Source organism: Rutidosis leptorrhynchoides, chromosome 9, assembly GCF_046630445.1.
Source record: "Rutidosis leptorrhynchoides isolate AG116_Rl617_1_P2 chromosome 9, CSIRO_AGI_Rlap_v1, whole genome shotgun sequence".
NCBI classification, from domain to species: Eukaryota; Viridiplantae; Streptophyta; class Magnoliopsida; order Asterales; family Asteraceae; genus Rutidosis; species Rutidosis leptorrhynchoides.
In genome coordinates, this window is record NC_092341.1 from 124407417 (window position 1) to 124431775 (window position 24359).

The window sequence follows — 24359 nt, forward strand, 5'->3', positions numbered from 1 at the left end:
TCACATCACTTTATCAGAGCAGAACTTTCTCTCTCTACTTGAGAACCTTCTCTCTCTAAATGTTTGACCAAGTTTGACCTCAACTGGATTCGCAGTTTGACTCTGGATCCGGTAATCATTGTTACTTCGAAGAGTTTTCAAAAACTTAAACCGCTCACCGTTAACGTGATTGTGATTTGCACTCGTATTCTATCCGCAATCCAGATTTGGTACGATCATTTGGCGCCATCCGTTTATTTACCTGACTAAAGGGAAAAAATGTTATCCAAATGGGGAACATGGCAAAGAAGGAAAGCAGAAGTATTAGAAGAATGAAAAAAAGAACCAATTGCATTTCCTCTAATATTACATATAAATCCGTCTGATGCACCCGTAATAATAGAAGTACGAAGCCCGAATTTATACCGATACGGGAGGAGGAGAAGAAATAATGTATGAGCATTGTTTCAGAAAATTCTCAAGGCGAACACAAGACAAAATTAAAAATGTCATGGTACCGCTAGCTAGCTTTACAAGTGAATCTACATGGTCAACAGGAAGCGTTATTTTAAAAGTAATTCTCGAAGAATACCCTTATTCAAGGAGTTCGAAAATAGAATTTTTAGTAGTAAAAGAAGATTCCCCATATAATATAATCTTGGGAAGAACAGCAATGCAAAAGTTTGGGGCTATTACTTCAACAGTACATGGCATGATGAAGTTCACAACACCAGCAGACATTGCAACCTTATATGGAGTTAAGCGAAAAACAATTGAATGCAAACAAGTTTCAAAAAAGAAAGTTGAATTCAAAGTGCATGATGATGGATCAATCTCTCCAAACACTAAATTCCCTGAATATCGAATAGCCATTGGGAAAACATTAAGCAAAGAAAGTAAAAACATGATTGGAGAGATATTGGCAACAAATATAGATGTATTCGCATGGAAGGAATCGGATATGACAGGAGTACCAAGTGACGTGACAGAACATAAATTGGATGTTAACCCGAATATCCTGCCAGTATGTCAAAAGAAGAGAGGAATGGCTCCGGAAAGGCATAAATGTTTAAAAGAAGAGGTGGATAAATTGGTTAAAGCAGGAATAATGAGAGAAGTAAAATATCAAATATGGGTAGCAAACCCAGTCATGGTAAAGAAACCTGATGGATCTTGGCGAATGTGTTTAGATTTCACGGATATCAATAAGGCGTGTGAAATGTCCCGTTCTTATTGATTAAAAATGTTCCATATTAATTGATTTCGTTGCGAGGTTTTGACCTCTATATGAGACGTTTTTCAAAGACTGCATTCATTTTTAAAACAAACCATAACCTTTATTTCATAAATAAAGGTTTAAAAAGCTTTACGTAGATTATCAAATAATGATAATCTAAAATATCCTGTTTACACACGACCATTACATAATGGTTTACAATACAAATATGTTACATCGAAATCAGTTTCTTGAATGCAGTTTTTACACAATATCATACAAACATGGACTCCAAATCTTGTCCTTATTTTAGTATGCAACAGCGGAAGCTCTTAGTATTCACCTGAGAATAAACATGCTTTAAATGTCAACAAAAATGTTGGTGAGTTATAGGTTTAACCTATATATATCAAATCGTAACAATAGACCACAAGGTTTCATATTTCAATACACATCCCATACATAGAGATAAAAATCATTCATATGGTGAACACCTGGTAACCGACATTAACAAGATGCATATATAAGAATATCCCCATCATACCGGGACACCCTTCGGATATGATATAAATTTCGAAGTACTAAAGCATCCGGTACTTTGGATGGGGTTTGTTAGGCCCGATAGATCTATCTTTAGGATTCGCGTCAATTAGGGTGTCTGTTCCCTAATTCTTAGATTACCAGACTTAATAAAAAGGAGCATATTCGACTTCGATAATTCAACCATAGAATGTAATTTCATGTACTTGTGTCTATTTTGTAAATCATTTATAAAACCTGCATGTATTCTCATCCCAAAAATATTAGATTTTAAAAGTGGGACTATAACTCACTTTCACAGACTTTTACTTCGTCGGGAAGTAAGACTTGGCCACTGGTCGATTCACGAACCTATAACAAATATGTACATATATATCAAAGTATGTTCAAAATATATTTACAACACTTTTAATACATTTTGATGTTTTAAGTTCATTAAGTCAGCTGTCCTCGTTAGTAACCTACAACTAGTTGTCCACAGTTAGATGTACAGAAATAAATCGATAAATATTATCTTGAATCAATCCACGACCCAGTGTATACGTATCTCAATATTGATCACAACTCAAACTATATATATATTTTGGAATCAACCTCAACCCTGTATAGCTAACTCCAACATTCACATATAGAGTGTCTATGGTTGTTTCGCAATATATATATAGATGGGTCGACATGATAGGTCGAAACATTGTATACGTGTCTATGGTATCTCAAGATTACATAATATACAATATAAGTTGATTAGGTTATGGTTGAAATAGATTTATTACTAACTTTCACGTAGGTAAAATGAGTAGTTTTTATCAATCTTGTTTTACTCGCCATTTCTTCGTTTCTAATCTGTTTTGAGTGATTCCGGTGGTCATGGTTTCGTATTGAACTTAACTTTATGAATCTAAATAGAAAAAGTATAGGTTTATAGTCGGAAAAATAAGTTACAAGTCGTTTTTGTAAAGGTAGTCATTTCAGTCGAAAGAACGACGTCTAGATGACCATTTTAGAAAACATACTTCCACTTTGAGTTTAACCATAATTTTTGGATATAGTTTCATGTTCATAATAAAAATTATTTTCTCAGAATAACAACTTTTAAATCAAAGTTTATCATAGTTTTTAATTAACTAACCCAAAACAGCCCGCGGTGTTACTACGACGGCGTAAATCCGGTTTTACGGTGTTTTTCGTGTTTCCAGGTTTTAAATCATTAAGTTAGCATATCATATAGATATAGAACATGTGTTTAGTTGATTTTAAAAGTCAAGTTAGAAGGATTAACTTTTATTTGCGAACAAGTTTAGAATTAACTAAACTATGTTCTAGTGATTACAAGTTTAAACCTTCGAATAAGATAGCTTTATATTTATGAATCGAATGATGTTATGAACATCATTACTACCTAAAGTTCCTTGGATAAACCTACTAGAAATGAGAAAAATAGATCTAGCTTCAAAGGATCCTTGGATGGCTTGAAAGTTCTTGAAGCAGAATCATGACACGAAAACAATTTCAAGTAAGATTTCCACTCGAAATAAGATTGTTATAGTTATAGAAATTGAATTAAAGTTTGAATATGATTATTACCTTGTATTAGAAATATAACCTACTGTAAGTAACAAAGGTTTCTTGATCTTGGATGATTACTTGGAATGGATTTAGAAAACTTGGAAGTAAACTTGCAATCTTGGAAGTATTCTTGATTTTATGAAACTAGAACTTTTGGAATTTATGAAGAACACTTAGAACTTGAAGATAGAACTTGAGAGAGATCAATTAGATGAAGAAAATTGAAGAATGAAAGTGTTTGTAGGTGTTTTTGGTCATTGGTGGATGGATTAGATATAAAGGATATGTAATTTTGTTTTCATGTAAATAAGTCATGAATGATTACTCATATTTTTGTAATTTTATGAGATATTTCATGCTAGTTGCCAAATGATGGTTCCCACATGTGTTAGGTGACTCACATGGGCTGCTAAGAGCTGATCATTGGAGTGTATATACCAATAGTACATACATCTAAAAGCTGTGTATTGTACGAGTACGAATAAGGGTGCATACGAGTAGAATTGTTGATGAAACTGAACGAGGATGTAATTGTAAGCATTTTTGTTAAGTAGAAGTATTTTGATAAGTGTCTTGAAGTCTTTCAAAAGTGTATGAATACATATTAAAACACTACATGTATATACATTTTAACTGAGTCGTTAAGTCATCGTTAGTCGTTACATGTAAGTGTTGTTTTGAAACCTTTAGGTTAACGATCTTGTTAAGTGTTGTTAACCCAATGTTTATAATATCAAATGAGATTTTAAATTATTATATTATCATGATATTATGATGTACGAATATCTCTTAATATGATCTATATACATTAAATGTTGTTACAACGATAATCGTTACATATATGTCTCGTTTCAAAATCATTAAGTTAGTAGTCTTATTTTTACATACGTAGTTCATTGTTAATACACTTAATGATATATTTACTTATAATTTAACATAATTAACCAAGTGTATCAATATCTTAATATGATTCATATGTACCTAGTAAGACGTTATAACGATAATCATTATATATATCGTTTTAGAGTTTCTTAAATTAATAGTCTCATTTTTATGTATATAACTCATTGTTAAAATACCTAATGAGATACATACTTATAATAAAATCATGTTAACTATATATATAACCATATATATGTCATCGTATAGTTTTTACAAGTTTTAACGTTCGTGAATCACTGGTCAACTTGGGTGGTCAATTGTCTATATGAAACCTATTTCAATTAATCAAGTCTTAACAAGTTTGATTGCTTAACATGTTAGAAACACTTAATCATGTAAATAACAATTTCATTTAATATATATATAAACATGGAAAAGTTCGGGTCACTAAAGTACCTACCCGTTAAATAAATTTCGTCCCGAAATTTTAAGCAGTTGGAGGTGTTGACGTATCTTCTGGAAATAAATGCGGGTATTTCTTCATCATCTGATCTTCTCGTTCCTAGGTGAACTCAGGTCCTCTACGAGCATTCCATCGAACCTAAACAATTGGTATCTTATTTTACTTAAGTCTTTTAACCTCACGATCCATTATTTCGACGGGTTCTTCGATAAATTGAAGTTTTTCGTTGATTTGGATTTCATCTAACGGAATAGTGAGATCTTCTTTAGCAAAACATTTCTTCAAATTCGAGACGTGGAAAGTGTTATGTACAGCCACGAGTTGTTGAGGTAACTCAAGTCGGTAAGCTACTGGGCGGTTTTCAACCGTTGTTGAATTTGGATGATCTTCTCGGTAGTTTCTTGTATTATCTCCGGACCCGTAATCTATCTATCCCCCACTTCACTCCAACAAATCGAAGACCTGCACTTTCTACCATAAAGTGCTTCAAACGGCGCCATCTCAATGCTTGAATGGTAGCTGTTGTTGTAGGAAAATTCTGCTAATGGTAGATGTCGATCCCAACTATTTCCGAAATCAATAACACAAGCTCGTAGCATGTCTTCAAGTGTTTGTATCGTCCTTTCGCTCTGCCCATCAGTTTGTGGATGATAGGCAGTACTCATGTCTAGACGAGTTCCCAATGCTTGCTGTAATGTCTGCCAGAATCTTGAAATAAATCTGCCATCCCTATCAGAGATAATAGAGATTGGTATTCCATGTCTGGAGACGACTTCCTTCAAATACAGTCGTGCTAACTTCTCCATCTTGTCATCTTCTCTTATTGGCAGGAAGTGTGCTGACTTGGTGAGACGATCAACTATTACCCAAATAGTATCATAACCACTTGCAGTCCTTGGGAATTTAGTAATGAAATCCATGGTAATGTTTTCCTATTTCCATTCCGGGATTTCAGGTTGTTGTAGTAGACCTGATGGTTTCTGATGTTCAGCTTTGACCTTAGAACACGTCAAACATTCTCCTACATATTTAGCAATATCGGCTTTCATACCTGGCCACCAAAAATGTTTCTTAAGATCCTTGTACATCCTCCCCGTTCCAGGATGTATTGAGTATCTGGTTTTATGAGCTTCTCTAAGTACCATTTCTCTCATATCTCCAAATTTTGGTACCCAAATTCTTTTAGCCCTATACCGGGTTCCGTCTTCCCGAATATTAAGATGCTTCTCCGATCCTTTGGGTATTTCATCCTTTAAATTTCCCTCTTTTAAAACTCCTTGTTGCGCCTCCTTTATTTGAGTAGTAAGGTTAGTGTGAATCATTATATTCATAGATTTTACTCGAATGGGTTCTCTGTCCTTTCTGCTCAAGGCGTCGGCTACCACATTTGCCTTCCCCGGGTGGTAACGAATCTCAAAGTCGTAATCATTCAACAATTCAATCCACCTACGCTGCCTCATATTCAGTTGTTTATGATTAAATATATGTTGAAGACTTTTGTGGTCGGTATATATAATACTTTTGACCCCATATAAGTAGTGCCTCCAAGTCTTTAATGCAAAAACAACCGCGCCTAATTCCAAATCATGCGTCGTATAATTTTGCTCGTGAATCTTCAATTGTCTAGACGCATAAGCAATCACCTTCGTCCGTTGCATTAATACACAACCGAGACCTTGCTTTGATGCGTCACAATAAATCACAAAATCATCATTCCCTTCAGGCAATGACAATATAGGTGCCGTAGTTAGCTTTTTCTTCAATAATTGAAACGCCTTCTCTTGTTCATCCTTCCATTCAAATTTCTTCCCTTTATGCGTTAATGCAGTCAAGGGTTTTGCTATTTTGGAGAAATCTTGGATGAATCTTCTGTAGTAACCAGCCAATCCCAAAAATTGACATATATGCTTCGGAGTTTTTGGGGTTTTCCACTTTTCAACGATTTCGATCTTTGCCGGGTCCACCTGGATACCTTCTTTGTTCACTATGTGACCGAGGAATTGAACTTCTTCCAACCAAAATGCACACTTTGAAAACTTAGCGTACAGTTTTTCTTTCCTCAATACTTCTAGCACTTTTCTCAAATGTTCTTCGTGCTCTTGATCATTCTTTGAGTAAATAAGTATGTCATCGATGAAAACAATGACAAACTTGTCAAGATATGGCCCACACACTCGGTTCATAAGGTCCATGAACACAGCTGGTGTGTTAGTCAATCCAAATGGCATAACCATAAACTCGTAATGACCATAACTCGTCCTAAAAGCATTTTTTGGAATATCATCCTCCTTTACTCGCATTTGATGATAACCAGAACGTAAATCGATCTTCGAATAAACCGACGAGCCTTGTAGTTGATCAAATAAGTCGACAATTCTCGGCAGTGGATAACGGTTTTTGATGGTAAGTTTGTTCAACTCTCTGTAGTCAATACACAACCTAAATGTACCATCCTTCTTCTTGACAAACAAAACAGGAGCTCCCCATGGTGATGTGCTTGGTCGAATGAAACCAGATTCTAATAGTTCTTGCAGTTGGCTTTGCAGTTCTTTCATCTTGCTGGGTGCGAGTCTGTAAGGAGCACGAGCTATTGGTGCAGCTCCTGGTATAAGATCTATTTGAAATTCAACGGATCGATGTGGGGGTAATCCCGGTAATTCTTTCGGAAATACATCGGGAAATTCTTTTGCGGCGGGAACATCATTGATGCTCTTTTCTTCAGTTTGTACTTTCTTGACGTATGATAGAATAGCATAGCAACCTTTTCTTATTAGTTTTTGTGCCTTCAAATTACTAATAAGATGTAGCTTCGTGTTACCCTTTTCTCCGTACACTATTAAGGGTTCTCCTTCTTCTCGTACAATGCGAATTGCATTTTTATAACATACGATCTCTGCTTTCACCTTCTTCAGCCAGTCCATGCCAACTATTACATCAAAACTACCTAACTCTACTGGTATCAAATCAATCTTAAATATTTCGCTACCCAGTTTAATTTCTCGATTCCGGCATACATAATCTGCTGAAATTAATTTACCGTTTGCTAATTCGAGTAAAAATTTACTATCCAATGGCGTCAATGGACAACTTAATTTAGCACAAAAATCTCTACTCATATAGCTTCTATCCGCACCCGAATCAAATAAAACGTAAGCAAATTTATTGTCAATAAGAAACGTACCCGTAACAAGCTCCGGGTCTTCCTGTGCCTCTGCCGCATTAATATTGAAAACTCTTCCGCGGCCTTGTCCATTCGTGTTCTCCTGGTTCGGGCAATTTCTAATAATGTAGCCCGGTTTTCCACATTTATAACAAACTACATTGGCATAACTTGCTCCGACACTACTTGCTCCGCCATTGCTCGTTCCGACACCATTTGTTCCTTTCGTTCTGTTAACCCCTGGTCCGTAGACCTCACACTTCGCCGCGCTATGACCATTTCTTTTACACTTGTTGCAAAATTTAGTGCAGAACCCCGAGTGATACTTTTCACACCTTTGGCATAGCTGCTTCTGATTGTTGTTGTTGTTGCGGTTGTTATTGTTGTTGGGATGATTGTTGTTGTTGTTGTTGTTGTTGTTGTTGTTGTTGTTGTTGTTGTTGTTGTTGTTGGGCCGTTTGTTGTAGTTGCGATTGATGTTGCGATTGTTGGGATAATTGTTGCGATTATTATTGTAATTGCTGTTGTTGTTGTATTGGTGATTCTTATCACCGTTTTCCTCCCACTTTCTTTTGACTTGCTTCACATTGGCCTCTTCAGCCGTCTGTTCTTTAATTCTTTCCTCAATCTGGTTCACTAGTTTATGAGCCATTCTACATGCCTGTTGTATGGAGGCGGGCTTGTGTGAACTTATATCTTCTTGGATTCTTTCCGGTAATCCTTTCACAAACGCGTCGATCTTCTATTCCTCATCTTCGAACGCTCCCGGACACAATAGGCACAATTCTGTGAATCATCTTTCGTGCGTGGTAATATCAAATCCTTGGGTTCGTAACCCTCTAAGTTCTGTCTTGAGCTTATTGACCTCGGTTCTGGGACGGTACTTCTCGTTTATCAAGTGCTTGAATGCTGACCACGGTAGTGCGTACGCATCATCTTGTCCCACTTGCTCTAGATAGGTATTCCACCATGTTAACGCAGAACCTGTGAAGGTATGCGTAGCGTACTTCACTTTGTCCTCTTCAGTACACTTACTTATGGCAAACACCGATTCGACCTTCTCGGTCCACCGTTTCAATCCGATCGGTCCTTCGGTTCCATCAAATTCCAAAGGTTTGCAGGCAGTGAATTCTTTGTAGGTGCATCCTACACGATTTCCTGTACTGCTAGATCCAAGGTTATTGTTGGTATGTAGCGCAGCCTGTACTGCGGCTATGTTTGAAGCTAGAAAAGTACGGAATTCCTCTTCATTCATATTCACGGTGTGTCGAGTAGTCGGTGCCATTTCCTTCAAAATAGTCAAATGGAACAAGTTAATCATACATAATATTAAGAGTAGTTAATAGTATTTCGTAGCATAATATGAACTCATTTATAAAAGCTTTTTCTTCATATTAGCGTTTTATAAGTTTAAATTCGGGTAGTACCTACCCGTTAAGTTCATATTTAGTAGCTAATATACAATTCAACTACTACAATTCTATATGAAAAACTGATTATCATAATATTTCGCGTTCAAACTTTTATACAATATTTTACAAACTTACAATACCGCTTATTTTACATAAAGCATGAAATATAGCACACAATAACTTTGATACAAGATAGTTGTGAAGATAATTCTAGCTAGTACACAAGTCGTTCAGCAAAGGCAATAAAGACACGTAATTCATACGTCCAGAAACAAGTCATGCATTCTGGTTTTACTATGACTACTTCCCATCCTTGGTCTTGTGGAACATAACCGTTATGACCGTTGATAAGACAGCGTGTTGTAACGTCGTCAAAGGGATGAAGGTTACGTAATGACCAACAGTCTCGTAATAACCTAAAAACCTCATTTCTTACCCCAGTTACCGACTCCGTCACTTGTGGGAACGTTTTGTTTAATAGTTGTAGCCCGATGTTCTTTTTCTCACTTTGGTGAGAAGCGAACATTACTAACCCGTAAGCATAGCATGCTTCTTTATGTTGCATGTTAGCCGCTTTTTCTAAATCATGAAGTCCTATATTCGGATACATTGAGTCAAAATAATTTCTTAACCCGTTGCGTAAAATAGCATTTGGGTTCCCCGTAATATATGCGTCAAAGTAAACACATCGTAACTTATGGATTTCCCAATGTGATATCCCCCATCTTTCAAACAAAAGTCTCTTATAAACCAAGATATTCTTGGAACGTTCTTCGAATGTCTTACAAACTGATTTCGCCGTAAATAGTTGTGCCGAAGAATTCTGACCGACTCTAGACAAGATTTCATCAATCATGTCTCTGGGTAAGTCTCTTAAAATATTGGGTTGTCTATCCATTTTGTGTTTTTATACTGTAAAATAGACAAGAGTTTGATTCATAAAAAAAAATACTTATTAATACAAGCAATTTTTACATATATCATAAAGCATAAGCACACTATATTACATATATTACACCACACGAATACAACTATCTTATTCCGACTTGCTCATTTCTTCTTCTTCGGTTTTGGTTCGTTTTGCCAAGTTTCTAGGGATATATGATGTTCCCCTAATACGAGCCATCGTTTTCCACATTGGTTTAGAAAAACCTGGTGGTTTAGAGGTTCCCGGGTCATTGTTACACCTTAAGGGCTTCGGGGGTTGACGATACATATAAAGTTCATCGGGGTTGGAATTAGATTTCTCTATTTTTATGCCCTTTCCCTTATTATTTTCTTTTGCCTTTTTATATTCAGTTAAGGTAATTTCTATAACATCATCGGAATTCTCGTCGGAATCCGATTCATCGGAGAATTGGTAATCCTCCCAATATTTTGCTTCCTTGGCGGAAACACCATTGACCATAATTAACCTTGGTTGGTTGGTTGAGGATTTTCTTTTACTTAACCGTTTTATTATTTCCCCCACCGGTTCTATTTCCTCCTCCAGTTCCTCCTCTTCCGGTTCTGATTCTTCTTCCGGTTCTTCTTCGGGAACTTGTGAATCAGTCCAATATATATTCGAATCTTCGTTATTATTAGGTGAGTCAATAGGATTTGTGCTAGAGGTAGACATCTATCACACAATATCAAACATGTTAAGAGATTAATATATCACATAATATATACATGTTAATAATATATAGTTTCCAACAAAAATGTTAAGCAATCATTTTTAAAGAAAACACGGTCGAAGTCCAGACTCACTAATGCATCCTAACAAACTCGATAAGACACACTAATGCAAATTTTCTGGTTCTCTAAGACCAACGCTCGGATACCAACTGAAATGTCCCGTTCTTATTGATTAAAAACGTTCCATATTAATTGATTTCGTTGCGAGGTTTTGACCTCTATATGAGACGTTTTTCAAAGACTGCATTCATTTTTAAAACAAACCATAACCTTTATTTCATAAATAAAGGTTTAAAAAGCTTTACGTAGATTATCAAATAATGATAATCTAAAATATCCTGTTTACACACGACCATTACATAATGGTTTACAATACAAATATGTTATATCGAAATCAGTTTCTTGAATGCAGTTTTTACACAATATCATACAAACATGGACTCCAAATCTTGTCCTTATTTTAGTATGCAACAGCGGAAGCTCTTAGTATTCACCTGAGAATAAACATGCTTTAAACGTCAACAAAAATGTTGGTGAGTTATAGGTTTAACCTATATATATCAAATCGTAACAATAGACCACAAGATTTCATATTTCAATACACATCCCATACATATAGATAAAAATTATTCATATGGTGAACACCTGGTAACCGGCATTAACAAGATGCATATATAAGAATATCCCCATCATTCCGGGACACCCTTCGGATATGATATAAATTTCGAAGTACTAAAGCATCCGGTACTTTGGATGGGGTTTGTTAGGCCCAATAGATCTATCTTTAGGATTCGCGTCAATGAGGGTGTCTGTTCCCTAATTCTTAGATTACCAGACTTAATAAAAAGGGGCATATTCGATTTCGATAATTCAACCATAAAATGTAGTTTCACGTACTTGTGTCTATTTTGTAAATCATTTATAAAACCTGCATGTATTCTCATCCCAAAAATATTAGATTTTAAAAGTGGGACTATAACTCACTTTCACAGACTTTTACTTCGTCGGGAAGTAAGACTAGGCCACTGGTCGATTCACGAACCTATAACAAATATGTACATATATATCAAAGTATGTTCAAAATATATTTACAACACTTTTAATACATTTTGATGTTTTAAGTTCATTAAGTCAGCTGTCCTCGTTAGTAACCTACAACTAGTTATCCACAGTTAGATGTACAGAAATAAATCGATAAATATTATCTTGAATCAATCCACGACCCAGTGTATACGTATCTCAGTATTGATCACAACTCAAACTATATATATATTTTGGAATCAACCTCAACCCTGTATAGCTAACTCCAATATTCACATATATAGTGTCTATGGTTGTTCCGCAATATATATATATATATATATATATATATATATATATATATATATATATATATATATATATAGATGGGTCGACATGATAGGTCGAAACATTGTATACGTGTCTATGGTATCTCAAGATTACATAATATACAATATAAGTTGATTAGGTTATGGTTGGAATAGATTTATTACTAACTTTCACGTAGGTAAAATGAGTAGTTTTTATCAATCTTGTTTTACTCGCCATTTCTTCGTTTCTAATCCGTTTTGAGTGATTCCAGTGGCCACGGTTTCGTATTGAACTTAACTTTATGAATCTAAATATAAAAAGTATAGGTTTATAGTCGGAAAAATAAGTTACAAATCGTTTTTGTAAAGGTAGTCATTTCAGTCGAAAGAACGACGTCTAGATGACCATTTTAGAAAACATACTTCCACTTTGAGTTTAACCATACTTTTTGAATATAGTTTCATGTTCATAATAAAAATTATTTTCTCAGAATAACAACTTTTAAATCAAAGTTTATCATAATTTTTAATTAACTAACCCAAAACAGCCCGCGGTGTTACTACGACGGCGTAAATCCGGTTTTACGGTGTTTTTCGTGTTTCCAGGTTTTAAATCATTAAGTTAGCATATCATATAGATATAGAACATGTGTTTAGTTGATTTTAAAAGTCAAGTTAGAAGGATTAACTTTTATTTGCGAACAAGTTTAGAATTAACTAAACTATGTTCTAGTGATTACAAGTTTAAACCTTCGAATAAGATAGCTTTATATGTATGAATCGAATGATGTTATGAACATCATTACTACCTCAAGTTCCTTGGATAAACCTACTGGAAATGAGAAAAATAGATCTAGCTTCAAAGGATCCTTGAATGGCTTGAAAGTTCTTGAAGCAGAATCATGACACGAAAACAATTTCAAGTAAGATTTCCACTCGAAATAAGATTGTTATAGTTATAGAAATTGAATTAAAGTTTGAATATGATTATTACCTTGTATTAGAAAGATAACCTACTGTAAGTAACAAAGTTTTCTTGGTCTTGGATGATTACTTGGAATGGATTTAGAAAACTTGGAAGTAAACTTGCAATCTTGGAAGTATTCTTGATTTTATGAAACTAGAACTTTTGGAATTTATGAAGAACACTTAGAACTTGAAGATAGAACTTAAGAGAAATCAATTAGATGAAGAAAATTGAAGAATGAAAGTGTTTGTAGGTGTTTTTGGTCGTTGGTGGATGGATTAGATATAAAGGATATGTAATTTTGTTTTCATGTAAATAAGTCATGAATGATTACTCATATTTTTGTAATTTTATGAGATATTTCATGCTAGTTGCCAAATGATGGTTCCCACATGTGTTAGGTGACTCACATGGGCTGCTAAGAGCTGATCATTGGAGTGTATATACCAATAGTACATACATCTAAAAGCTGTGTATTGTACGAGTACGAATAAGGGTGCATACGAGTAGAATTGTTGATGAAACTGAACGAGGATGTAATTGTAAGAATTTTTGTTAAGTAGAAGTATTTTGATAAGTGTCTTTAAGTCTTTCAAAAGTGTATGAATACATATTAAAACACTACATGTATATACATTTTAACTGAGTCGTTAAGTCATCGTTAGTCGTTACATGTAAGTGTTGTTTTGAAACCTTTAGGTTAACGATCTTGTTAAGTGTTGTTAACCCAATGTTTATAATATCAAATGAGATTTTAAATTATTATATTATCATGATATTATGATGTACGAATATCTCTTAATATGATCTATATACATTAAATGTCGTTACAACGATAATCGTTACATATATGTCTCGTTTCAAAATCATTAAGTTAGTAGTCTTATTTTTACATATGTAGTTCCTTGTTAATACACTTAATGATATATTTACTTATCATTTAACATAATTAACCAAGTGTATCAATATCTTAATATGATTCATATGTACCTAGTAAGACGTTATAACGATAATCGTTATATATATCATTTTAGAGTTTCTTAAATTAATAGTCTCATTTTTATGTATATAACTCATTGTTAAAATACCTAATGAGATACATACTTATAATAAAATCATGTTAACTATATATATAACCATATATATGTCATCGTATAGTTTTTACAATTTTTAACGTTCGTGAATCACCGGTCAACTTGGGTGGTCAATTGTCTATATGAAACCTATTTCAATTAATCAAGTCTTAACAAGTTTGATTGCTTAACATGTTGGAAACACTTAATCATATAAATAACAATTTCATTTAATATATATATAAACATGGAAAAGTTCGGGTCACTACAGCGTGCCCTAAAGATAATTATCCACTGCCTGAAATTGATTGGAAAGTTGAATCTCTATCTGGATTTAAGTATAAATGTTTTTTGGATGCATACAAAGGATATCATCAAATATTAATGGCGAATCGCAATGAGGATAAAACAGCTTTTCATACATCTCAAGGAATATTTTGTTACACGAAAATGCCATTTGGATTAAAGAATGCAGGGGCAACATATTAAAAAGTAATTGATATTGCTTTTTGTGATCAAATTGGAAGGAATGTTGAGGCTTATGTGGATGACATAGTTATCAAAAGCTGTACAGAAGATGAGATAATGAAAGGTATCTTGGAAATATTCAATTCCATAAGGAAGATAAATATGAAATTAAATCTCAAAAAATTCACATTCGAGGTTGAAGAAGGAAAGTTTTTGGGTTACATGGTAACACCTAGGGGAATTAAAGCGAATCCAAAGAAAATTCAAGCAATTGAAGATATGAAATCACCAAGTAGCAAGAAGGAAGTGCAAAGTTTGAATGGGAAGTTAGCAGCTCTAACAAGATTTTTGTTAAAAGCAGCGAAAAGATCCGTACCATTTTTCAGTGTGTTAAAAGGATGCATTAATCAAAAAGACTTCTCATGGACAACGGAAGTAGAGGCAACATTTCACGACATAAAGAAGCTATTAAAAGAGTTACTAACATTAACGACACCAATGAAGAAGAAAAGTTGATATTATATATGTTAACATCAAGAGAAGCGACGAGCTCTATTCTCATAGCGGAAAGAGAAAAAGTACAGATTCTCATTTACTTTGTAAGTAAAGCTTTGCAAGCACATGAGATGAATTACAAGCCAATCGAAAAATTAGTATATTGTTTGGTTCACTCTGCCAGACGTTTAAGAAGATATTTTCAAGCATACCCAATTAAGGTAATAACAGATAAACCAATCAAAAAAATATTAGTTAAACCAGAGACATTGGGAAGATTGGCAAAATGGGCAATAGAATTGGGTGAGCATGAAATAAGTTTCGAACCAAGAAATGCAGTTAAAGGACAAATCCTGGCAGATTTTTTAGTAGAGGTTTCCGGAGAGCGAACCGAACAAAACAAGGAGGTTAAAAAACCACAGACATGGGAGTTGTACACTGATGGTGCTTCAAGCATAGACGGAGCAGGAGCAGGGTTAATATTGATTAATCCAAAAGGAGAAGAGCATACATATGCCTTAAAGTTTAGTTTCCATGCATCAAATAATGAGGCTGAATATGAAGCACTTTTATCCGGCATGCGGATAGCCATAGAAATGGGATTAAAAATTTAAGAGCACATGTCGATTCCCAATTGGTAGCTCAACAGTTAAATGAAGCATTGAAGGCAAGAGAGCAGGTGATGAAAAAATATCTAGAGATAGCGCAATCATTAGCAGAAAAATTTGATTCTTTTGAAATCTCACAAATATCAAGGAACAAGAACAAAAAAACGGATGCATTGAGTAAATTGACATCGCTGACTTTTGACCATTTCAGTAAGCGAATAATGGTTGAGGTGTTAAAGAACAAGTCAATATAGGAAAGAGTACTAATGGATTCATATGAAGAAACAGAGTCATGCTGGATGACTCCATTTGTAGAATATTTGCAAAATGGAAGGTTACCAAAAGAACAAATGGAAGCAAAACAGATTCAGATGAATGCACCCATGTATCTTATGGAAAATGGTATTTAGGACCAAATCTATGTGTAGGACCGAAGCATGCAACGAATATCATCAGAGAAATGCATGAAGGGGCATGTGGAAAACATTCAGGTTTCAGAACAGTAGTTGCCAAAATAAGGCGACAAGGATATTTTTGGCCTAGCATGTATAAAGATACAGAAGAAATAGTGAAGAAATGCGAAGCTTGATAAATACATGCACCAGTATCACGAATGCTGAAATACGAAATGATCCAAATCTCTTCTACATGTCCATTTTGTAAATGGGCAATAGACATTGTGGGACCATTTCCAAGAGGAGCAGGAAATATGATATTTTTGGTAGTCGCAATAGACATTTTCACAAAATGGGTTGAAGCAAAATCAATTTCTACTATCACAGGGAATAAAATAAAGCAGTTTGTATAAAATGACATCATTTGCAGATATGATTTGCCAAATGAGATTGTGAGTGATAACGGGAAACAGTTCGCCAATAACCCTTTCAAAAGTTGGTGTGAAGAATTGGATATAACGCAAACATTTACGTCCGTAGCACATCCACAGGCGAATGGACAAGTAGAAGTTACTAATAGAGAAATTGTGGCAGGAATAAAGGCAAGATTAGGTTTAAGTCGAACCGAATGGGTGGATGAGTTATCACATGTATTGTGGGCATACCGGACTACACCAAAAGATAGCATTGGATAAACGCCATTTAGTTTGGTTTATGGATCAGAAGCAATAATCCCAGCAGAAATAAGTGTACCAACGCATTGAATCGCAGCTTTTCATGTAGAGAAAAATGAAGAAGCTATAAGGGAAAACTTGAATCTTTCAGAAGAACGGCGAATTATGGCAGCAATCCGGCAAGCAGATAACAAACAAAAGATTGTGAGGTATTGTAATAAGAAGGTTAAATGTGTGGAGTTTAAGGAAGGGGATTTAGTGTTAAGAAACAATGAGGCAAGCCGATAAGCAAACCAAGGAAAATTGGGACCAAGATGGGAAAGACCATATAAAATAGCAAAGGCAAATGGCTATAGAGCATATACATTAGCAACAACATCAGGAAAAGATTTTCCAATAACATGGAATGCAATGCAATTGAAGAAATTTTACGCTTAGCCGCTATACGCTTAGGACGGTCAGATCAGCTGTAAAAAAACCATGTAGTATCAAGTAAATGTAAAATTTGAATTTTCTTGTATAATAAAAAACCAATAAAATGTTACAATTCTTCAAAAATAAATCATAAATTCAAGAAACCAGTATCTACCGACTTAAGGGGTGCATCTAGCTCCCGATGGTAGACATCCTCCAAAATGTAAATCATTGTGGATAAGAATAAACAAGTGGCCAAGCGATATTCGTTACACGCCAAACCAATTCTGTAGTCTACCACATATTGGATCACTCCAGTGCGTCGTTCTCTTCTTTCTTTTCTATTTTGACTTGGTTGGCAGGGTCAGGGCCTTTCTTGCTGGGCGAGCCGATTCTAAAGTCCTTTCCTAGACCATTTCCCGTTCAGTTGCTGAAAGATAGAGAGAAGGCTTTCTAAATGATTCCAAATAGAAATCAATCATTTCGATTTATTTGAAAGGGGAAAAAGATATCTACAAATAATACAAGGTACCAGTTCTTCAAATCATAATAGTGATAAAATCATAAAACATCATCATATACATATATCATAAATTACAAAAGAAAACATTGAAATAAACAACAAAATTTTCAAGGTTGAAATTTCAATATATCATCTACAGAAGAATCTGCACGTTAGCAGAGATCTTCAAAATCTGTAAAAGAAACATCTCATAAATTTTGAAGAGCATAATTAACTTTATCAATCGAATCTGGTTTCAATTGAGAAGAAACATGCCCAGGAAGTACAGGGAAATCTAGCATATTATCTTGAAGAAACCTTATCATTTTAACACGTTCAACATCAATTGTAACAGAGAGAAGATCTTCATATGATCTCTTTAAGCGACTGGAAGACAACATTCTTTTAAGCAAAGGAGGTAGACCCACCATCAAGCGATTCAAATCAGATAAAATGTCAGGAGCAGACGTAATAAGTTTATTGTTTTCTTCAACAACATCACGCCAACATTTTTCAACCGTTTCATTTTCCTCTTGGGAAGCGTGTAGTTGTCTTTCAGGATCCTTGATTCGCTCTATGTATTTTATTTCTTTGGATTCCAGAGTGGCAACGCGCGATTCGGCGTTTAATTTTGCAGACGTAGCAGCCCCAAGCTTGATTTATAAATTTTCTTTGGCTTCATGAAGAGTATCTATTTCAGAACTGGGAAGGTTCGAATGTCGAAGAGACATTTCTGCTTGTTCGTATCGAAAAATCTGGTTGAAACCAGTCATCATTGTATAAATAAGGCCTTGAGCATGTGCTTTACGCGAATCCCGGTCCGAAAGCCTATTTAATGAATCTAGGATGACAGATGAAGAGATAACCTCCAAAAACTTTTTGTAATCATTATAGCTATTTGGTGGACCTCTTGCAAAAGATAACATTCCAGAAATATCAATTTCTAGTATCGAACTCGATGTACTAGTAGCATTGTTTGAAGGGAGAACGTGAGAGGGATAAGTAATTATGATATGGGTAGAAGCATCATTTAAAGGAGCATTATTCCTTGCTGAAAGAAGAACAAAATCAGCAACATAAGTAATATAGGCACCACCATGACTGGGCATGGTGAAAAAGGATAATAAATTATAATTGGCAAAATCACATGCAGTAGGAACACGCGAAAAAGAAGTTTGAGCTATAACATTGGTATGAGGAGCAGTGGTGGATTTGCGTTTGGTACCAGATCCTGTTGAACGAGTAGGAGCTGAATGAATATGAGGAGGACTTTTGTCTTAGACAATAGACTTGGTGGAAAAGCAAAGCTCTTGAGGAGTCTTGAAATTTAAAATTTCATACGAACTTAATTCTGAACACAAAAGAAAAACATTTTTAACAATATATATATATATATATATATATATATATATATATATATATATATATATATATATATATATATATATATATATATATATATATATATATATATATATATATATATAATAAAAAATAAAAATAAGTACCACTTCCCTTGTAAGTAACAATAAGGCGCACATGCGAATGCTGTCAATCATTGCTAACCGAACCACGAACAAGAATGTGTTCCGCATACGTGCGTTGAAAGAGAGCCTCAGCCATAAATTTTTCATAACGCTTCTTTTCAGCATATGACAATTTCGTACCAAGAACAAGAGGCGCATAGCGATTCGCTCACCAAGATCGTGTTGCTCGAAAATCATCAAGGATAACATCTTCATTCACATGTCAGAATGATGACTCCCAATTTCGAATGGGTTCTGCTCGAAGATCAAAGAAACCATATTGTATAAAATAAAACCATACTGCATGATACGATTCAATTTGAAAAAGATTCTCGAAAATACGGACAGAAGGGGATTGATTAGTAGCAAGATAATACATCTCAAAAATAATAATTTTACGGATACTCGTAGGTTCAAGTTGGCCAATAACAATTTTGAAGTGACAAATTATGGATTGTAAAAATTCGGTCAAAGGAATACACAGGTTGGCAGACTCTAATGCATGAGAGTATATAGTAATCTTTCCTGGAGGAGGATGATTGATGCGATCAGAAGAGGATGGAATAACGACATCAACTGAATGAAGAATCGGAAAGCGATTAAGCAGATCTTCTATATATTGCTGAGACATGGAGCTAGCGATATTGCCAACATTAAAAAGAGAACGCTTACTAGTGGATGGGTAAGACATTATGACAGAAAGCGAATAAACTAGTAGTAAAGACAAAGTAGTTGAACAGAAGTAAATGCTATGGATATATATAGGGGTGAATAAGTAACTCAAAAGAGTTTTTACGGTTTTTAAGAAAGGATAAGACGTACATGTGGACGGTCCAGATAACACAGCCAATAAATAAGGAAATGGGAGTAGTCAAATCAAAACTTTAATGCATAATAGTTGTCAGAAATACACAAAGAATTTTTTAAGTTTGTCAATGATACTTTCAAAAGCTATCATTCTCAAACTGGAGGGGGGGGGGGCTTAATGATACGCTATTCGCGTAGAATACAAAAACATAACGACAACACACAACCGATCACCATAAACATGAGCAAAAGCACAAAAATCATAAACAAATCAGAGATTCAAGCGACCAACGAAAGGATATGACGGATAGCGAATAAAGTGAAATACATACACCGAACAATAAGGGTTGACTCAGCAATCAATACATGACAAGTGTCTACACATATAGGAGCCTTTAACATTTTTTACCTATAAATAGGCCACCTGAACTTCATTGATAGGTAGATCACATCACTTTGTCAGAGCAGAACGTTCTCTCTGTACATGAGAACTTTCTTTCTCTAAGTGTTTGACCAAGTTTGACCTCGACTGGATTCGCAGTTTGACTCTGGATCCGGTAATCATTGTTACGTTGGAGAGTTTTCAAGGTCTTAAACCACTCACCGTGAACATGATTGTGATTTGCACTCGTATCCTATCCGCAATCCGAATTTGATACAATCAAATACCTACGTTACTCATTTGATTTTAATCGGTTCTAGACTCTTTAATCCTATATAGACCAACGGACACATTGACCTACCAACTCGTGAGTGATATCAATCTCTTCTCTGGAATTTGGATGTAGAAACTTTAGTGAGTTTCAAAAATATCGAGGTAACCTTTGAATCATTTGCTGGTTGTGGTTTCAAATGTGGGACATATATACACCTTGTGGATTAAATGTAAATTGACAAGATAAGAGTAATGAACATTTCTCTCAATTGTGACTTCTTTTTGTTATTACTAGTATATTCTTACCCTTGAACATTTTTTTTATCTCAATTGTTTACATCAATGTCTTCTTGTGTAAAGCCAGATCGGTTCTAACAAATGCAGTTTGTTAACAAAACCTTTGCCTGATGGACTGTTTGGCGAGTCTTTGTGTTCATATCTAAGTAGTTAAGTTTTAATGCACAATTCACTTGGTACCAGGTCTCATGCTCGAAGGGCTTGATTACCCAAGATTTTACCTTCTTTGGGGAGCCCATGTGCTTGTTCGTAGGAGAGTTTATTCGCTTACTAAAAAAAATCCCCTACATCACATAAAGCGTGCCTGCTTACAGCCACGTATCATCCCCAAATCATCCCTATTAATCATTATCCACGTGTTAATTCTCTGATTAATCATGATTATTTCAGTTAATTACGATAAATTTACACGCGTCCTTCTAAAAGCCGTCATTAACAGTTAGCTTAACAAAATACGCATAAGAAACCAAGTCTCTCTTTCTCTCTCTTAAAATTCCAGTACCTCAAATCGTAAGCATCGGCGATTATGGCCGGCCACCGATGCAATAAACTCCGCCGTTAACACCAATTAATCTGTTGAGTTTTTCTCTACAAAACTGTACAAATTTTGTAGACTAATACCAGATTCTTCAATGGCGTAAGTTCATAATTTGTGTAGGTTTTGCTGCAATAGGATTACGATCAAATAATTAGGGCTTCAAAACAAATTGAGACGTACACATAATCAAAAGCAAATGCTATCATGAATCATCGAATAACAGTTTGTTCCTTCCAAAATCAGCGATGATCTACAGGTATGTTACCTTAATATAGTAATCAAATGTTTTTATCATCTTTGAATTGCAGTTTTGTTTGAGATGTAATAATCAATTTTTGTCATTTACGTTTTCGCGCAGGTAATCGGTTTGGTCGTAATCAAATATTCAATTGTTTTGATCGAAATAGGTATTTTAGGTTTTCTTCTTTTTTCAATTTTAACCAGTATTGGCAGTACGTGTATGTTTTTGTTATTGATTATTTATTGAATTACTTTTATAAATAAATAGGTATGATTCGTGACACGATCATCAAATTTACAGTTTTATAATATGGCCAGAAGTTTAGGTCATCTCTTAACGTGTGTAAATACACTACACCACTCACCACTTAGACATACAAATCAAAATGTTTAGCAATTTATAGCAAAAAGGCTGAAATATTTTACTGAAGGATTTATGTGTTTATACATTTGGTTTTATAAATTTGTTATGCAAGTTTTCTATATTATTATTTGCTGGATATTTAATGCCATTTTATAGCATATGTGAATATGTAAATGTGACGTCTCTTTGCAGTTTTTTGACTTCACAATGCTATTATTGCTATATGGTTACATGTGCACATTCGATGATCTAAGATGGACAGGAACAGGGCCCCTAAATGTTACGGAGTATATGCAAGCATGTGAATGTTATTGGAAGAACATTTCTTATTGGATAAAATTTTCAGACAATGAGCACAACTGGTCTTCTGAAAGCTCGCTACTTTCAGAGGATGAACGCTTTGGACTTTGGTTTGTATTGATTACAGAATGAGTGGGATGGGTATGGTCAAAAAGGATCGTTTTGAACTGGTTATCTTAACTTGAAACAAGTTTTACATGTTTAGTGTCATATAACTTCCACAACAATGTAATAGTTTTGATTGTTCTTATTGCACTTAATACACTTTATAAATATTTGTTTTAGTGTCACATTAACGTCTGACCTTAACCATCAATCCTAACTTTGTACACTACTATAACCTTAGCTAACTACTAACCAGTAATCTAAAAGCTTATATATCAGTAAACTCAAGTATATTATATTAAGATTAAAAGTGTTATAGTCGTTTATTTGGACCCCTGACCCATTTCGGTCATGTGGTGTCAGATTGGATATTTGTTGTTTTGTACACGTCCATTATGTCGTGTCAAAACTATTATCAAGTTTCGATGTTTTAAATATGCGTTTTCAGTGTATTTTGATTAAAGGAGTCATTTTGACTCATTAATATGTAAATGTGTATTATTTGACCCGTTAATATAATAAATGGTCAAAAGATTAAAGAGATTAGCGTAAAGTGCCCAATGTTTAATCTGCTAATCTGGTATAACAGTCTGATTTTCATACGTCAATTTTTTTATACTGTTAATTTCTATGATAATAAGATAAAAGTTTCATATGAGCATGTTTGGTTTGATAAATGGTGCCTGTTTATCAAAATAGTAGACATTTTTTAGAGTCAAAATGTCATTATTGGTCTTTGATATCTTGGTGAGGATCTGATTATATTATCGATGGAGTATGAGGATTACATGCCTAAGGGTTAAGGATGATTTTGGTTGTATTAATCATTTTTTACGAATTAGTGACAGTTTGACTTTTTATGGTCAAACTGTCAAAGGGATGGGTTTTAATGTTTACGGGCCTCTAAATAATAATTCTATATATGATGATATTTTTATTGCTGCTCTTGAAGGTAGGAAGTTTGCGGTGAAGCTTTTAAGATCCTGTTACGGTGATTTTGAAATTTGTTGGGCTGCTTTGTATCTGGTCAAACTCAATAATAATTGCCACAAAGCCGGATGAGGTAATCTTATATCTTTGTTATGCTGATTTGCATATCATGTTTATTGCCATATCAATACTTGTAAGGAATAACATGCCCACTGTTTATTCTCATAGTCTATAGCTTAAATAGTGATAAAGTTAGCTAATTTTAGTAATTACTATTGAAAATGAACTTCACATTTTGACCCATTTTGTAAAACTTATTTATGTATCTTAGTCAATCTAACCACCTATTACACAAACCAACATTTTACAAAATGGGTTGAAATTTGTTGGGCTGCTTTGTATCTGGTCAAACTCAATAATAATTGCCACAAAGCCGGATGAGGTAATCTTATATCTTTGTTATGCTGATTTGCATATCATGTTTATTGCCATATCAATACTTGTAAGGAATAACATGCCCACTGTTTATTCTCATAGTCTATAGCTTAAATAGTGATAAAGTTAGCTAATTTTAGTAATTACTATTGAAAATGAACTTCACATTTTGACCCATTTTGTAAAACTTATTTGACCCATTTTGTAAAATGTTGGTTTGTGTAATAGGTGGTTAGATTGACTAAGATACATAAATAATAATATGGTTCAGTAACTTGATACTTATGTCGATTTCACATTAGTTTTGCAGATATGTTGGTGCCCTTAATTTTAACATAAT

General features: G+C 34.4%; 2 protein-coding genes across 2 annotated transcripts; both read left to right on the forward strand.

The window, feature by feature from the left end:
* The first annotated feature begins 490 nt into the window (after positions 1–490).
* On the forward strand, positions 491–15250 carry LOC139868367 (uncharacterized). The gene is made up of 2 exons (XM_071856699.1): positions 491–1191; positions 14794–15250. The coding sequence occupies exons 1-2, from the start codon at positions 491–493 to the stop codon at positions 15248–15250; spliced, it is 1158 nt and encodes a 385-aa protein (XP_071712800.1).
* An 8-nt stretch (positions 15251–15258) lies between these two features.
* LOC139868368 (uncharacterized) lies at positions 15259–15843 on the forward strand. Its single transcript, XM_071856700.1, has one exon. The coding sequence runs from the start codon at positions 15259–15261 to the stop codon at positions 15841–15843; it is 585 nt and encodes a 194-aa protein (XP_071712801.1).
* Positions 15844–24359: the final 8516 nt, after the last annotated feature.

Coding starts and splice junctions, on each gene's coding strand:
- LOC139868368 (XM_071856700.1), top strand. CDS start 15,259: ATGTTAACATCAAGAGAAGCGACGAGCTCTATTCTCATAGCGGAAAGA.
- LOC139868367 (XM_071856699.1), top strand. CDS start 491: ATGGTACCGCTAGCTAGCTTTACAAGTGAATCTACATGGTCAACAGGA. Junction 1,192..14,793: donor TTCACGGATATCAATAAGGC/GTGTGAAATGTC, acceptor TCAAATTGGAAG/GAATGTTGAGGCTTATGTGG.